Genomic DNA, 18,415 nt, shown 5'->3' with positions numbered 1-18,415 from the left:
ACGTGCGCACTCTCGCTCTGGAATGGGAAAAATATCTTAACTATTTTATTTAAACTAATTTCAATTATATTCTTCTTACTATAAAAGGCATGTATTTATAAGCATATCTTGTCTGCTAAATGAACAAAAAACTTACAGCCTAAGGCATGGCGCATAGTCAGAGAACAAAATACGATTTGGCCTACTCTGAAATAGATTTTTTTTTCATGACAAAAATAAATAATGCATTTATTGTGATTGTGTACATTCAATTTCTTTACTCGACTTTTTTAAAATGTAGATGTTCCAAAAAGGCACACTTCAGAGGTGTGTAATGCTGCATGTATGAGTGGAGCATGGAGATGCTAAACATGTTTAAGTTAATTGCCGGTCAGCCAAGTCGCTGACCTCCTCCCTATGGGCCGTCTCATCATTGTCGGTGATCAGGCCTAACACTGTCGTGTCGTCGACCAAATTAATGATGGTGTTGGAGTCATGCTTGGCCATGCAGTCATGGGTGAACAGGGAGTACGGGAGGGGACTAAGCATGCACTGAGGGGCCCCTGTTTTGAGGATCAGCGTGACAGATGTGTTGTTGCCTACCCTTAGCACCTGGGGGCGGCCCTTTAGGAAGTCCAGGATCCAATTGCAGAAGGAGGTGTTTAGTCCCAGGGTCCTTAGCTTAGTGATGAGCTTCATGGGCACTATGGTGTGGAATGCTGAGCTGTAGTCAATGAAAAGCATTCTCATGTAAGTGTTCCTTTTGTACAGGTGGGAAAGGGCAGTGTTGAGTGCAATAGAGACTGCGTGCTCTGCAGATCTGTTGGGAACGTACGCAAATTGGAGTGGGTCTAAGGTTTATGAGATGATGTTGATGTGAGCCATGACCAGCCTTTCAAAGCACGTCATGTCTACCAGACATGAGTGCTATGGGTCGGTAGACATTTATGCAGGTTACCTTGGACTATGATGGTCTGCTTGAAACACGTAGGCATTACAGACTAGATCAGGGAGAGGTTGAAAATGTCAGTGAAGACACTTGCCAGTTGGTCAGCGCATGCTCGGAGTATACGTCCTGGTAATCAGTCTGGCCTTGCTGCCTTGTGAATGTTTTACTCACATCAGCTGTGGAGAGCATGATCACACAGTCTTCCAGAACAGCTGGTGCTCTCATGCATGCTTCAGTGTTGCTTGCCTCAAAAACCGCAAAGAAGTCATTTAGCTCATCTGGTAGGCTGGTGACTTGGCAGCCCGTGGCTGGGCTTACCTTTGTAATGCGTAATAGTTTGCAAGCCCTGTCACATTCGACAAGCATCGGAGCTGGTGTAGTAGGATTCGATCTTAGTCCTGTATTGTTGCGTTGCCTGTTTGGTGGTTTGTCAGAGGGCATAGCGAGATTTCTTAACTTCTTGGATATAGGGGGCGCTCTTTTAATTTATGGATTAAAAAACGTTCCCGTTTAAAACAAGATATTTTGTCATGAAAAGATGCTCGACTATGCATATAATTGACAGCTTTGGAAAGAAAGCACTCTGACGTTTCCAAAACTGCAAAGATATTGTCTGTGAGTGCCACAGAACTAATGCTACAGGCGAAACCAAGATGAAATTTCATACAGGATGTGCCCCAGATTGTGAATGCGCTGTGTTCCAATGTCTCCTTATATGGCTGTGTATGGGTCACGAATGAGCTTAGACTTTCTGTCGTTTCCCCAAAGTGTCGACAGCATTGTGACGTATTTGTAGGCATATCATTGGAAGATTGACCTTAAGAGACTACATCTACCAGGTGGCCGCTTGGTGTCCTCCGTCGCAATTATTGCGTAATCTCCAGCTGCAGTATTTTTCCGTTTGATATCTAGAAGCTCCTTTCGGTCATAAGAGAGAGCGGCAGAAATATTATCTACAAAAGAAGCAACAAACAATAAAACACATAAAATAGCACAATTGGTTAGGAGCCCGTAAAAAACGGCAGCCATCCCTCCCCTAAAGCGCCATTATAAAAGGGTCATTACAAATATTCATGCGAGTAGACCGCTGGAAAAAGCAAGCATTTTTTAAATGGTCTGTTTGAGATACAAGTTTGAGGGGAGTGTTTTTTCAATAATTTATGCTTTGGCAACAAATAGATGTATAGGACGAGTCAACAACATTATTTGGGTATGAGTTAACAGTATATTAACTTTTTTTAAAGTGAGTTTCACTACACAGTTACTTTGACAGTTAAAAGACTATCAAATGCAATAAAATAACAGTCTGCTACTTTCTGTGAATATTCTATTCAACCTAACGAGAAACAGAGACACAGTAAGCTCTAAATGATTTATAACATCTGTTCTGGGAAAGCAGTCGTTCCTGTACCATCTAAAACGTGCCCATTAAAGTGCCCTGCTGTTCAAAAGACTAGGCTGTGAGCAGACTTGGGATGGGCAGGAACAGAGTCAGGGCTTGTCGGAGCACAACCACGTCTCCACATACACATGCATACCAGATACCACACCCCTAATTATCCCAATGCTACTCACCCAATGCCACTGAGCCAACAGGAGCCTAGTTCCCGAGTGTATCTACCTTAACCTTTAGGCTAAATTGTTCTGTCACCCTCGCATGCAATGTCAAAGTTGCAGCATAAAAAAAACCACAGAAACAGATTCAATGTACTAACATGCATTAAAGTTCAGTGATGATGTCGTTGAACAGGATTTGCTACTCTGAGGACAAGTTGAGCGCAGCCTGAAGCTGTGGGGAGACATACAGTGAAGACAGAGGAGAGGATTAAGGTCTACGGTCAAGTCCCAAATGGCACCCTCTTCCCTATCGGCTCTGGTCAAAAGTAGTGCACTACATAGTGTATGCGTCCCAAATAGCACCATATTCCCTATGTCTACAGGAGACTGATAATAGGCTAACGCTTACCTGCCGATGACAACTACCACCATGTGGATGATGCCCAGTGGGCATGGAGGATGATAGGCAGGTGGGTAGGGGCTGGCATGTGTTCACAGGGGTACCACCAAACAGGGGCCTTTATTATTTTAAAAAGTTACATGTGCCAGGGGCAAGAGGGGCATGCAGTCCTCCACCCCAAAAACCACGAGATGACAACGTGGCCATGGATGTGCCAGACGCCGTATGATGGCAAATCATTCCCAAGGGGTTCGAAGCACAAAAGTATCGATTCAATAGAAAATTAAGATTAGGTCATCGGGCCCCTCAGAAGGTGGTTCTCCAAAACACCCATAGGCCTATGTGCAGCCGCCCCGAGTCTTATTATACCACAGCAGTGAGAAACTCACTGTCTCTGTGCATCGTTTACCTTGGTTTCCATAGCAATGACTCTGCAATGAGCTCTGTTTACAAAGAGAGGCGACAGGGATTCAGTAACGAGAACTTGCACCACTGATATCAAAACATCTCCCTATCACTGCTTCCTACACAAGACCCACACAATCAATTTTCAGTTGCATTTGTGAGGTCCTTCATAATATGCACAAGTAGTAACTATATAGCACATTTGATTAGCTACTAGTGCTGCTGAGGCACTACGACCTATATATAACACGGCAGAGGAGATGTGCTCACTGACTGGGGAAATCCATTAGGGGGCCACTCAGCAATCAGTGTAGGCTAGCACTGGCTCAAAGCCATCAGCCCCTTCTCATCAAGAGTACTGGCAGTGGGCAGGGGTGAATGACAGAGACAGACAGAGGAAATGTGTGTGTGTTTGTGGCAGTAAACAAAGTAAGCTATGCTGCATACTGCAGGGGAAAGTTGCTGTGTTGCAAGGTTGGCCAAGGACAGGGATTGCTTGCAGATGAATGGGTTTGCACAGGGAGCCAATGAGCTTAAGCCTCCATACTCTACACTGGGCACCTGGCTGCAACCAACACTCTCCACCTCAGGGGTTCCCAACCTTTGTCCCCTCAGGGGCCCCTTTTTCACATTTGAAAAATGTTGTTTATTGAGATGGCCTATATTAAAATACACCACCAGCTTGACTTTGTCTAATTTGGGGAACAACTTTTAGGTAGGCAAATATATAAATAATAATACAAATATTATGAAATCAATTCTTGACCTGATTTTCCCCAAATGTACCAAATGTTTTAAAACGTATATCAACTCAATTGAATTATACATACACTTTTACAGAAAGTGAATAGATCATTTGAGAGCGACAGTCACACATTGTGTAAGATTACTTCCCGAGCAAAGTCCAATTCCTATGACTCCTCGAATTTAGAAGCTTCTGAATGTCAGAGCCAAACCAAATATATTCCTGCGTGCATCAGCCGCGTCTTCCTCTGACATTTTACAGCTGGTTTCTAGCTTAAAGCATTGCAGATATATGCGTTGTTTGAGATCGGTAGAAAATATGTTTTTTACCCCTCAAATCAAAGACGGTTGCAGTGACCTCCGGGTTGCAGTGACCTCCGGGTTGCAGTGACCTCCGGGTTGCAGTGACCTCCGGGTTGCAGTGACCTCCGGGTTGCAGTGACCTCCGGGTTGCAGTGACCTCCGGGTTGCAGTGACCTCCGGGTTGCAGTGACCTCCGGGTTGCAGTGACCTCCGGGTTGCAGTGACCTCCGGGTTGCAGTGACCTCCGGGTTGCAGTGACCTCCGGGTTGCAGTGACCTCCGGGTTGCAGTGACCTCCGGGTTGCAGTGACCTCCGGGTTGCAGGCAGCACACAAGCACAGAACTGCATGAGCAGTGAGATGTTTTGCAGCCATCTATTACACTTTCACAGGTCCAGGCTTCACTTTTCCACTGCTTCCAATATAAGTAAATGTGGAGCTTAGAGGTCTCCTTCCATCACCTTGGCTGTTAGAAATATTATTAAATAGTGATTCTATGATTACGGTTACAGTATTCACTTCTCTCATATGACAAGGCTGCAGGCGTTCAGCCAGTAGCGTTAGTTTGCGACCGACCCCAACCTGGCTTGTGACCAATGAGGCCAACTCTACCGGCACACACTGACCCACTTCTCTCCCACTCCTTCTCCCCGCTTAGGTTAAATTGAAGGCCCAATGTACGATACCCCACCACTTCAACGGTTGGTCAGACTAAACCAGGTCACAGGCAGGCCAGCCAAAGCCTCATTAACAGAAATTCCAGGGGACATCACTCTTTCACAGCAATCAATTTTATTATTTTATTTTTTATTTTACTAGGCAAGTCAGTTAAGAACAAATTCTTATTTTCAATGACGGCCTAGGAACAGTGGGTTAACTGACTGTTCAGGGGCAGAACGACAATGTCAACATCTCTGCGACAGATTGCCTTTAAAAAATATATATATATATTAAAACAGCACACACACAGTACAGCAGGAGAAACGGATTCACCAGCACACACACACACAGCATAGAATGGGCCAGAATGCCACACAGAAAGCCCTTGAGAAGTCAAGGCAGTTGGGCAGAGGTACAATTGAGCAGCGTGAGATCTATTACAACTGTGGGGCACATTAAAGCTTTCAGCAACACAGGAAGATGTGATGCTTTATGCTCATATATTCCTTGGAACCCTGCTTAGCCAATGAACCCCCACCAAGTGATGACTTCCAGTGGTATGGCAACAAGAATCATGTGGTGGATGAATCCATACATGGATTAATGGACGGGGGAGGACAAATGCAGGCCTACAGTCTCTCGGCCTATAGATTTGCACTTTTGAGGCAGCCTGGCGTCTTATGTTTTTATACCTGAACTATTGTTTCACCACAAAGAGCCTACTGAATTGGGAATGGTGTGGATGCCCACCAACGCTTGCCCTCGAGTTCACTCCCATTTCAGAGACAGTCAATCCATCATGTCTTAAGAGAGCAAGGTGTAGGCTACCTGCGGGCCAAACCACAGGGAAATGAAGCCCACTAAGACTATTCATCTGTCCCTATCAGGAGGTAGACAATATTCTGATGGGAGCTAGGCCTAGATATCGGATAGAAATAGTCTTGAAAAGTTTAAAGATGGATAGATAAGCACCGCATGGACACAGAACAGTTGGCTCCCTTCAGCCCTATGACTCCCACTGGTCACATTGTCAGGTTGAGGGCAGCAGCAGCAGACACGCAGCCTGGCTGGAGTCATGATTTTATCGACCAATGCCTTTTTACATGCCCAAGTGTCTGCTTTTCAGAGAGCATTTAAAAGCATGCTTTTCCAGACTGACTCAACAGCGTTCTGTACACACATACACACACTAGAGTCAACCAAGAGACGTGAAACGAGTTCTCTTCTTAAAACCACATCCTTTTACTTCAGGGTTCAATGCTAGAATTGTTAAGACATTTTTTTTTTTACTTTGCGCATCACTTTCAGAGTTCAATCAACATATCAGCGGATGTGGTTCGCTCACGAAAAACCCAATGTATTGAGTGGCTGTGATTGAACATCCTGTCGACTAGACATTTACAAAAATGCACTAAAGCCACAAAACAGAAATCTACCTAAATGAGCCTAATTATTGGCAACATAGAACTTTATATGACCTACTACACTGTCTGGCCGCAATAAGCAATCCATCACAGAAGTCTTATCCTTAGCTCGTGCATGACTATTAGGCTAAGATCTATCTATAAGTGGCTCTCACCCCCGGGGCAAAGGGCCCTCTAGTCCAGAGGGAGAAGGTCACCCAGGGAGCACAAGCAGAGCTTTAACATTATTTTTTTTAAATGTAAAAAGTGTCACCAGGTTCACTTCAGCAGCACCCTTCTAGTCTGTAACTGAGGACGGGAGAACACACACACACAAACACCACTCCCTTAAACCACAAACCACGATGGCCACAATGACTTGACGCAACAGTACAGAGGATGGGCCCTGGTCAAAAAGGAGTGCAGAAAACAGGGAACAGGATGCCATCTGGGGCTTAACCCAGGTCTTTGTTCAATAAATAGATCAAAAAGACCTCTTCATCATCCTCTGCATTGTAACAGAGTCATTGTGTCTAACGTGAATGCCAGGTTATTTTAGGGAACCTTTCTTTCTGGGACTGTGTGACAATGTGGGATTGTGAAGTGCCTCTGATGATCAGGGCTCCCGAGTGGAGCATCGGTCTACAGCCCCTGGCTCGATTCGAGGCTGTATCACAACCAACCGGCCGTGATTGGGAGTCCCATAGGGTGGGTTAGGCCGTCATTGTAAATAAGAATTTGACTTGCCTCGTTAATATAAAGTTATATATATATATATATATTTTTTTTTTTTTTTTTAATCGGGCAAGCTAAAATACCCAGCAAACTAACTCCTGCCTTGAGCGCGCGCACACACGCATCGTGCATGCCCTGCCCACTTAGTGTGAAGGATGCAAACTCCACTTGTCACATAAATCGCACCTTTAATTTTTGCTTTAATTTTACTCCTGTGACTCTTCCATACTCTTGCTTGTGCGTGACGGTTTTTCTATGAACGTTACAACCGCGGAAATGTTTGTAATGACCTGTCAAACACACCCGGTAACCGCTGAAATGGGCTCAATGGAATACAAATGGAAGCTACTCTAGACCACCAAGTGCTAACAGTAAGTATCTGGATAACGTGTGAAATGCTTGATAATGAATGTGCTATCAGAGAGGTATATTTTCTGGGTGATTTAAAATATTGACTGGCTTTCATCAAGCTGCCCACTCAACCTACCAGGGTAGTTACAAACAGCACAGGAATGAAAATCACCAGCAAAAAAGGCTCAAGCCACAGACAGAGCTAGGTCTAACAGAGGAAGATCGTCATATGAGAATGATAAGACACCCAGCTGCTATCCAGACGAGGAAGAGCCTGATAACCAATCTCAGTAAACAAAAAAGCGGCCTTAGCAGCTCTAGGTCCTGGATGACGTACCACGGATCCACACAGGCCCGCTAGAACTCCATAAGGCTTCAGACTTCAGTGCGACTACTGCTGAAGCTGTGACTTTTGAGAAATCGTCTTTATCCGTCATTCAATAAGAGCAGGAAACACGGATAGGGTTCCACTTGCTGCATCAGCTCATTAGTCTGCTTTCAGTGGAAATGAGGCTATAATGTGAATCTTTCCCCTCTGAATTCTCAAGACTGTCGTCTTGTCGATTACAAACGTGAACACTGGTTTGTCGAGTTAGAGAAGCATTACCTCGCCTGTCCTTTTTCCTTCAGAAATAGAAACGTGACTGTGTGGCAAACTCTGGGAAAACAAGTCTGACTGACCACCTCAGTTCAGAGATGTTGGTTTGACTTTAAAAAAGGTTATGAATGATGGATGTCTTGTCCCAGTCACACTCCCCAGTTGGCCATACTGTCTGGAAGAATGGGCTCCCAGCATGAGGCGGAGGAAAACAGGTGCTTTAATATTTGATGATGGAGCTCGTCTGTCGGGCTGGGCCCCGCCCAGGCTGAGCAGAATTGGCCAGGGAGAGGTATCTGACTAGTCGGGCTGACAGGATCATAAGCAGTGGATTGTAAGGATGTAAAGCCAGGCTACCGATGGCCCTGCCCTGATGTATTAGGGGTCGACAGACGTAGCCTAGGCCTGCGTGCACGTCGTGTCCATCCAAGCAGACACCGATATGAATCTGTAACGTTGGTTAGCCGATTAAAAACACAAGCGTAGGCAAGTCCTTCTCAGCGTTCTGTATACACCTCTCCGTCACCACCCTACATCCTTTGAGGAAGAGAATTCATCATGCTCTAATTCACGGCAGTGACGTAAATGTAACAGAAGTCCCCTCCCTTAGGAGGAATTGTACCGTGTACAATTTGTATTATCATTTTTTTTGGAAAGGATGGGGTTAATGACGACAATATGGTCTATAAATTGATGCTCGACTTGATCTTTGAACTGATATGGTATGGTCATGGTGTAAAGACGGCCTTTTCCAAGCCAATTGATTATTTATGATGTTGACCGTACGGCTAAACAATGAAAGAAAGCAAGGCCTTTTACAGTAAACGGAACTTGAGTCCAGGCCACCGCTGAGGCAAGCACAGATGGTTGTGTGGCTGGTCTGAGGAGCAGATGGTAAGAACCCCAGGCTGTGTCCGGCCAGCCGGCAGACAAGTGACCAGTGAGCCAGGTTCTGAGGTCAGTGGTGTGTATCTTTCACCTCTAATAGGGCTGGGGGGAGTCTGAATCCATACTACAGCTAGCAGCTCTAGATGGCAGAATGATACTTCTACCTTTGAGGTTGACAAAGCAAAATGCATCAATATAATGAACAGTAAATATAACAAGCACAGAATGAAATTACATCCTCATCTATTGATCAATAGCATAACACAGCAAACAGAAATTAAGTTATTGATCCACACATTGACCTGCTCACGATGCCTGCTGTTCCTAGTTTCTCATGGCCAATTGGCCAAAGCCATTAAGTAGTAGAAGAGTCCAGTTGTGCGCACCACAAATTATACATTCAACAACTGGAGTGGGATACAGCTAAGCCCTTGTTGCATAACATTGTTTGTTTATTGTGTCTGAGAGAAGGAAAATGGTCATTGTCCCAAGAAAACGTTTCTTTGAGTCTGAAGTCACAGCACAATGAAGACGTAACCAGGCTACTGTTGATCGCCTAGACAGTTTAGCACCAGTAAAAATGCCACGGGGGACGAATAGTTTCACAAGCCACTGTAATTGTCACTTAGGACCTGTACAGAGAGCCCCGATCCAGACAGACTAAATGCTCTTTCTTGTCAGACACATCATGAACCCACACACACACACAGATGCACGCATGTCACATGCACAAACAGCCACACACTAATTCCAATCTAATGAGATCATTCATCGCTTCCATTGGAACAGAACCACAAGTAACAGGACACTAAGCATCTAAAATGGACTACAAATATCATTTTTTTTGTTAAATAACAATACAAAATAAATAAATGAAATAGATATATATATTTTTTATTATTATTTTTCTTTAACGGTAGGAGTCTATAGCTTAGCCATTGATCTCCAAATGGCACTCATATTCCTTTACTACCCACAGCTTCTCTGTAGGCAAAAGCACAGCTGGACAAAGTCCCTCGTGTTGGGGTTGTGTTCACTCGGCTCGGCACTCTAGCTTTAGCGCATGAACTTCCCTTCACTGGACACAGACAAAGGAGGCCATTCTCTCAGCCGCCACTCAAGGGCTCTCACTAGAGTTCCACAACAGCGATATGCTTAACGTTTGCTGCGAGACATGTGCCGCTGCACTTTTCCGAGAATGGTGTGCCAAACTAAGAATGTGTTAGGTGGTAGACTACTCGTGTGTTCAAAACGTGTGTTCTTGTTGAGAGATTCATTTAGATCGGCCTGCCTGTGAAACAATGACACAACGTATACAAATAGACAATGACTTCATTCTGTGGAGATGACTAACATGTACAGAACAATGAATAATGTCTCGAGAAAGGGATTTATTTCAGTTGGGTCTACTGTAGGCATGCCAGTGCCTCAGACAGGTGTCAATAATGTGGGTGAAACGAGAAAGGCGATACGCTGAATTACGGAGGCAGCGAATATTGAGGGGTAAGCCAGGCAGGGTTGTAATTGATTGTAATCAATGGGCCGAAGTGTTTTTTCTGGTCGTCTATGTCCAAACAGTGTAAACAAATATTATAATTTTCCGAATAGAAGAACCCTTTAAATGTAAACTTAAACGATTAAAACCACATATAAAGTATGAAGACAAAATAATGGACCTATAAAACTTTTTATAATATATTTTGAGAACTAACCATCACCAAAATAAAAGCTTGACAGTTCAAAAACAATTAAGTTAGGACTATTAATTTTGCTATTATGTTTGAGAAAAAGAAGACAGCATTTATCCATGGCATTTAAACTGCAACATGTCCTCTCAGCTACATGGCAAAGTGTATAATTGCAGGAAATAAGCTTTGAAACTGCAAAACTAAATCTGTGTGGAACTGCAAGAACGTAGCTTTGAAATGCTAAAACATCTCTACAGGGCCAAGATAGGTGGTTGGCGGGGCATTTCAGCGGCACCTAAGCCCCTTTTTGATCCATTAAAAACCCTGCCAGGGCCCAACCAGGGTTAAGCCGAGGACAACGAGTTACCATGGAATATCACTACTAGCATCATCCCAGCCCCAACTCACACTTAGCTTCCACCATCTTCCGTACTCTTTCACAGCACCATACTAACGAGTAGACACTACCCACAAAACCCATGCCCTCACTGAATAGCGGTACAGCTGCCCGTGCCCGTAAACAAACGCATGACAATGCACTCATCCAGTGTTCACACAATACACAAGGCTCTAGAGCACCAGCTGGGACAACAGACAGAGAACAACTAAAAAGACACAGTCAAAAGAGTTAGAGAGAGCTCAGGTACAAGTTCATGAACCCTTAACATAGAAACACCAGCTTAAAAGATGACATCATCTCTGACTCTACTAAATAATGATAGAACAAGGTGTCTCATAATATGCGTGTGAGCATTCCCATTATCCCTCCTATTTTATCAGATTGTGACTCAACTCTGATAAACACACAGGTGCAACACAGTCATGAATGGACCCTGATCTGTGAGTGTTGTGAAAAACAAGGCAATACATACTCTTCCCATGCCCCATGCTACTGATGATAACATTGCCCTAAATGTCTTACAGTGCATTCGGAAAGTATTCAGATTCCTTGACTTTTTCCACATTGTTACGTTACAGCCTTGTTCTAAAATTGATACATTTATTTTTTTCCTCAATCTACACAGAATTCCCCATAATGACAAAACAAAACCAGGTTTTTAGAAAGTTGGGCAAATGTATTAAAAAAACAGAAATACCTTATTTACTTAAGTATTCAGACACTTCGCTATGTGACTAAAAATGAAGCTCATGTTCATCCCGTTTCCATTGATCATCCTTGAGATGTTTCTCCAACTTGGTTGGATTCCACCTGTTGTAAGTTTAATTGATTGGACATGATTTGAAAAAGGCACACACTTGTCTATATAAGGTCTAACAGTTGAAAGTGTATGTTAGAGCGAAAACCAAGCCACAAGGTTGAAGGAATTGTCCATAGAGCTGAGACAGGATTGTGTTGAGGTACAGATATGGGGAATACAGCATTGAAAGTCCCCAAGAACACAGTGGCCTCCCAGCCAAACTGAGCAATCGATGAAATTGAAAACCCGATGGCCTCTCTGACAGAGCTCCACAGTCGCTCTGTGGAGATGGGAGTTAACTAAAGGTTTTATACAAAAGATTTACAAAAAGATTGAGAACCTTCTAGAAGAACAACCATCTCTACAGCACTCCACCAATTAGGCCTTTATGCTAGCCACTCCCTAGTAAAAGGCACAGGACTGCGCTTGGAGCTTGCCAAAAGACACCTAAAGGACTCTCAAACCATGAAAAACAAGACTCTCTGGTCTGATGAAACCAAGATTGAACTCTTTGGCCTGAATGTCAAGCGTCACATCTGGAGGAAACCTGGTACCATCCCTACTGTGAAGCATAGTGGTAGCAGCATCATGCTGTGGGGATGTTTTTCAGTTGCAGGGACTGGGAGACTAGTCGGGAATCAGGATAAGACAAAGATGAACGGTGCAAAGTACAGAGACATCCTTGATAAACTGCTCCTGAGCGCTCAGGACTTTAGACTGAGGTGAAGTATCACCTTCCAACAGGACAACGACCCTAAGCACACAGCCAAGACAAGGCAGGAGCGGCTTCAGGACAGGTCTCTGAATGTCCTTGAGTAGCCCAGCCAGAGCCCGGACTTGAACCAGATCCAACATCTCTGGAGAGAACTGAGAATATCTGTGCAGCGACGCAGCCCATCCAACCTGGCAGTGCTTGAGAGGATCTGCAGAGAAGAATGGGAGAAATTCCCCAAACGCAGGTGTGCCAAGCTTGTAGCGTCATACCCCTGAAGACTTGAGGCTGTACTGTAATTGCTGCCAAAGGTTCTTCAACAAGGTAATGAGTAAAGGGTCTGAAAACTTATGTAAATGTGATTATTTTTTTAGCAAACATTTCTAAAAACCTGTTTTTACTTTTAATCCATTTTAGAATAAGACTAAGGTTACAAAACGTGGAAGAAGTCACTCCGCCATTTCCTGGTTGCAAAAATTCGAATAGTTCGCCTAATTTCAGTTTGTGACAAAACAATCTAGAGTACAGAATCATTGTATCATCTAAACCGCTGAGAAATATACTTTCCATAACCAAAGATATTGTATTTTCAGCTGGTGTACAAAACTGAAAGTAAAATCCTCAAAAGATGAAACTTAAGGAGAGCATAGAAATACTGCATAGAACAGATCTACCGCTTCACAGATTTTTTTCAATGAGAATGACAGACCTATAACACATTTCTGTGAATTTGGTACGGTGCCCAAAAAGTTACATATGGCAGCTTAAAAAAATAATAGCAAACAAGTCACTGGCCAAACTGCTGAGGGGGCATTTATTTTAAGATGCATTTCCTCTGATCACAGCTGGGTAGGTAATATGCCAGGCTGTTTCTCAGAGACAGCCCTCCCTAGCTACAGGAGGCCATGCAGAGTTGGCAGCACACAGAGACTGCCAAACCCCAGCAAGAACAGACGCCTGGGCCATTAATTATCTATGGATATCAGATAGGCTAGGCTGGTCCACAGGGAAGAGCCTGGAGGAGAGAAGAGACAGAATGGGGAGTGCCAGGCCAGGGGGCAGGGAGGGAAGGCCTGCCCTTTGTGTTCTTCTTTCCCTGCTCCAGGACCTCATGCTGCCATTCTTTAACCAAATCACAAACAAAACCAGAGGACAAATATGAATGCTATTTTCAAGAGGATTAGCCTAACCTGCTCTCCAAGTAGAGCTGCTGGAGAAGAGCTGAGAGCATTTAAGCTCATGTACTAATCCAGCTTCAACGATTCTGGGCAAGATATACAGTGGATGTCCAGTTGTTCATCAGGCTCGTGTCCACTCTCTCAACTCTGGTGGGGCATTTTAAAGCAGAATCAGCACTGGCTAATTGTTAATCTTGTTAATGAGCACTGGGGGAGCTTTAATCCCTTCCTCTGAGTGATTAAGAGAGACACCAGAGAGCGCAGAGTTCAGGGGCTTATGCAAGAGGGTGCAACACTGTAGAATTTTCACATTAAAACAGCCTATATATCATGTTCAACAGACATTCTTCTTTGTCCTGGAGAATAAGCAAGCATTCATGTGAGCTCTAGCCCTAATACATTAGCATTAGGGCTGACCCCATTTAGTCCACTGGTTGATTGTTTGATCGGTAGGCTCTTGGTCAACCAAGATTTTTTTTGTTGAGCAGTGGCAAATATATTTTAAATTGTCATGAGGCACCTGCCTGATTCACGCCTGTCTCTGTGGATCCATAAAGGAGGCCACGGTGATGGCACACCAGTAGTACATTTACCGTTAATTCCAATCATTTCTAAATCTACAATGTTTGTTTGGTTACGGTCATTTCTGTTAATGCAATCAATATATTATTATCACAGTTTTACCGTTGAAATTGTATGAGTGGACACGTTGTTTGCAGGGCGCACAACCTAGGCTACACCTCGTGAGTATTACATTTGTCAATTTCTTCATCGTCTTGTGCTCCTGTCAAGCTTGAGTAACGACACACACCTCATTACGCATAGAAGTAGGCCTAGGCTACCAGGCCTGCATGAAATGTACTGTAGGCCTAGAAAATGTTCCCATTTGGAGATCTGATACCATTTCTGATGGTCTTAACTCACCATCACTATAGCTTTTAAAACGACATGTTTTCAACAGTCGGTTTTCACATACATACAAGACGCATGTCTAAATGGCCTGGCTCACCCTCCACTCAGTATTTTTGTTAAACAGACCCAAACATATGGCAGCAGATCCACAAGGTCTACCATGAGAGGTGACTGACTACCTTAAGGAAAAGCACATTTAGTAAATCTGTTCTCTGTGAGAGCTTCCCATGTCTGGAATACACTGCCACCAGACACACATAACTGCACCACATATCACACTTTCACAAAATGCTTGAAGACATGGCTAAAGGTTAATCAGATTTGTGAACATGGTCTCTTAGCTGTGTGTTGCCACTTTCCATGTTATCTGTAACTTGTGAGGTGTGGAAACACTTTGTTGCTTTTATGAATTTTGTCTTGCTGCTTTTTGTTCTATGTTGCTATGTCTGTATGCTACGTCTTGCTTGTCCTATGTCTTGCTTATCCTATGTTGCCATTGTCTATATTGTAATTGTTTTTAATAACCTGCCCAGGGACTGGGGTTGAAAATTAGCCGGCTGGCTAAAACCGGCACTTTTACTGAAACGTTGATTAATGTGCACTGTCCCTGTAAAAAAATAAAATAAACTCAATACATTGACAATTACAATAGTTCCTCAATGTAGCCTATTTGGAGAAAAATAAAAAATAAATATTGGGGGGGAATGTCATGCTCTGATCCGGTGGAAACATAACATAGGACAACCTGATTACTTCTTATCCCTTGCACAAACAGCCTACAGCTGTGTCTGTCTGTCCAGAGTTCACTGGCACAGGAAACAGAGGGTCCAGAATATTTTATAGAATCTTGCAAGTTAGCTAGCACCAGCTTCAGGACAGACCAAGTTAATACAATGTTTCAAGTTCCTTGCCTTGCGAAAGTATTCGGCCCCCTTGAACTTTGCGACCTTTTGCCACATTTCAGGCTTCAAACATAAAGATATAAAACTGTATTTTATTGTGAATAATCAACAACAAGTGGGACACAATCATGAAGTGGAACGACATTTATTGGATATTTCAAACTTTTTTAACAAATCAAAAACTGAAAAATTGGGCGTGCAAAATTATTCAGCCCCCTTAAGTTAATACTTTGTAGCGCCACCTTTTGCTGCGATTACAGCTGTAAGTCGCTTGGGGTATGTCTCTATCAGTTTTGCACATCGAGAGACTGACATTTTTTCCCATTCCTCCTTGCAATACAGCTCAAGCTCAGTGAGGTTGGATGGAGAGCATTTGTGAACAGCAGTTTTCAGTTCTTTCCACAGATTCTCGATTGGATTCAGGTCTGGACTTTGACTTGGCCATTCTAACACCTGGATATGTTTATTTTTGAACCATTCCATTGTAGATTTTGCTTTATGTTTTGGATCATTGTCTTGTTGGAAGACAAATCTCCGTCCCAGTCTCAGGTCTTTTGCAGACTCCATCAGGTTGTCTTCCAGAATGGTCCTGTATTTGGCTCCATCCATCTTCCCATCAATTTTAACCATCTTCCCTGTCCCTGCTGAAGAAAAGCAGGCCCAAACCATGATGCTGCCACCACCATGTTTGACAGTGGGGATGGTGTGTTCAGGGTGATGAGCTGTGTTGCTTTTACACCAAACACAACATTTTGCATTGTTGCCAAAAAGTTCAATTTTGGTTTCATCTGACCAGAGCACCTTCTTCCACATGTTTGGTGCGTCTCCCAGGTGGCTTGTGGGAAACTTTAAACGACACTTTTTATGGACATCTTTAAGAAATGGCTTTCTTCTTCCCACTCTTCCATAAAGGCCAGATTTGTGCAATATACGACTGATTGTTGTCCTATGGACAGAGTCTCCCACCTCAGCTGTAGATCTCTGCAGTTCATCCAGAGTGATCATGGGCCTCATGGCTGCATCTCTGATCAGTCTTCTCCTTGTATGAGCTGAAAGTTTAGAGGGACGGCCAGGTCTTGGTAGATTTGCAGTGGTCTGATACTCCTTCCATGTCAATATTATCGCTTGCACGGTGCTCCTTGGGATGTTTAAAGCTTGGGAAATCTTTTTGTATCCAAATCCGGCTTTAAACTTCTTCACAACAGTATCTCGGACCTGCCTGGTGTGTTCCTTGTTCTTCATGATGCTCTCTGCGCTTTTAACATACCTCTGAGACTATCACAGTGCAGGTGCATTTATACGGAACCTTGATTACACACAGGTGGATTGTATTTATCATCATTAGTCATTTAGGTCAACATTGGATCATTCAGAGATCCTCACTGAACTTCTGGAGAGAGTTTGCTGCACTGAAAGTAAAGGGGCCAAATACTTTCGCAAGGCACTGTATATACAGTTGAAGTCGGAAAATACACCTTCACCAAATACATTTAAACTCAGTTTTTCACAATTCCTGACATTTAATCCTAGTAAAAAAATCCCTGTCTTAGGTCAATTAGGATCACCACTATTTTAAGAATGTGAAAGGTCAGAATAATAGAAGAGAGAATGATTTATTTCAGCGTGTATTTCTTTCACCACATTCCCAGTGTGTCAGACGTTTACATACACTCAATTAGTATTTGATAACATTGCCTTTAAATTGGTTACCTTGGGTCAAATGTTTTGGGTAGCCTTCCACAAGCTTACCACAATAAGTTGGGTGAATTTTGGCCCATTCCTCCTGACAGAGCTGGTGTAACTGAGTCAGGTTTTTAGGCCTCCTTGCTCACACACACTTTTTCCAGTTTGCCCACAAATTTTCTATAGGATTGAGGTCAGGGCTTTGTGATGGCCACTCCAATACCTCGCCTTTGTTGTCCTTAAGCCATTTTGCCACAACTTTGGAAGTATGCGTGGGGTCATTGTCCATTTGGAAAACCCAGTTGAAACAAAGCTTTAACTTCCTGACTGATGTCTTGAGATGTTGCTTCAATATATTCACATAGTTTCCCACCTCATAATGCCATCTATTTTGTGAAGTGCACCAGTCCCTCTTGCAGACCCACAAAATGTTGCGGTCACCCCCGTGCTTCACGGTTGGGATGGTGTTCCTCGGCTTGCAAGCCTGCCCCTTTTTCCTCCAAAGACAACGATGGTCATATGGCCAAACAGTTCTATTTTTGTCCTCTGGTCTGATGAAACATTTCTCCAAAAAGTACAATCTTTGTCCCCATGTGCAGTTGCAAACCATAGTCTGGCTTTTTTTTATGGCTGTTTTGGAGCAGTGGTTTCTTCCTTGCTGAGCGGCCATTCAGGTTATGTCGATATAGGACTCGTTTTACTGTGGATATAGATACTTTTGTACTTGTTTCCTCCAGCATCTTCACAAGGTCCTTTGCTGTTGTTCTGGGATTGATTTGCACTTTTCGCATCTCTAAGAGACAGAACTCGTCTCCTTCCTGAGTGATATGACGGCTGCGTGGTCCCATGGTGATTATACTTGTATACTATTGTTTGTACAGATGAACGTGGTACCTTCAGGCATTTGGAAATTGGATGAACCAGACTTGGAGGTCTATCATTTTTTTCCTGAGGTCTTGATTTCATTTGATTTTCCCATGATGTCAAGCAAAGAGGCACTGAGTTTGAAGGTAGGCCTTGAAATACATCCACAGGTACACCTCCAATTGACTCAAATTATGTCAATTAGCCTATTAGATGCTTCTAAAGCCATGACATCATTTTCTGGAATTTTCCAAGCTGTTTAAAGGCACAGTCAACTTAGTGTATGTAAACTTCTGACCCACTGGAA

General features: G+C 43.4%; 1 protein-coding gene across 3 annotated transcripts in view; it reads right to left on the bottom strand.

Moving 5' to 3' along the window:
• Positions 1 to 18,415, bottom strand: part of LOC118357505 (serine-rich coiled-coil domain-containing protein 2-like) — a 75,043-nt gene that overhangs the window by 50,468 nt on the left and 6,160 nt on the right. The window contains exon 1 of one of the 3 annotated variants that reach the window (XM_052478281.1): positions 4,365 to 4,917. The exons of 1 other annotated variant lie outside the window; for it this stretch is intronic. In XM_052478281.1, coding sequence (XP_052334241.1) covers positions 4,365 to 4,710 — 346 coding nt within the window. In that variant the 5' untranslated portion in view covers positions 4,711 to 4,917. Of the gene's footprint in view, positions 1 to 4,364; positions 4,918 to 18,415 lie in introns of those variants that run through there. One more of the 3 variants, XM_052478280.1, reaches the window with a different exon arrangement.

Source organism: Oncorhynchus keta, chromosome 24 (assembly GCF_023373465.1).
Source record: "Oncorhynchus keta strain PuntledgeMale-10-30-2019 chromosome 24, Oket_V2, whole genome shotgun sequence".
Lineage (NCBI taxonomy): Eukaryota > Metazoa > Chordata > Actinopteri > Salmoniformes > Salmonidae > Oncorhynchus > Oncorhynchus keta.
This window is presented reverse-complemented; position numbering and strand designations above follow the sequence as displayed.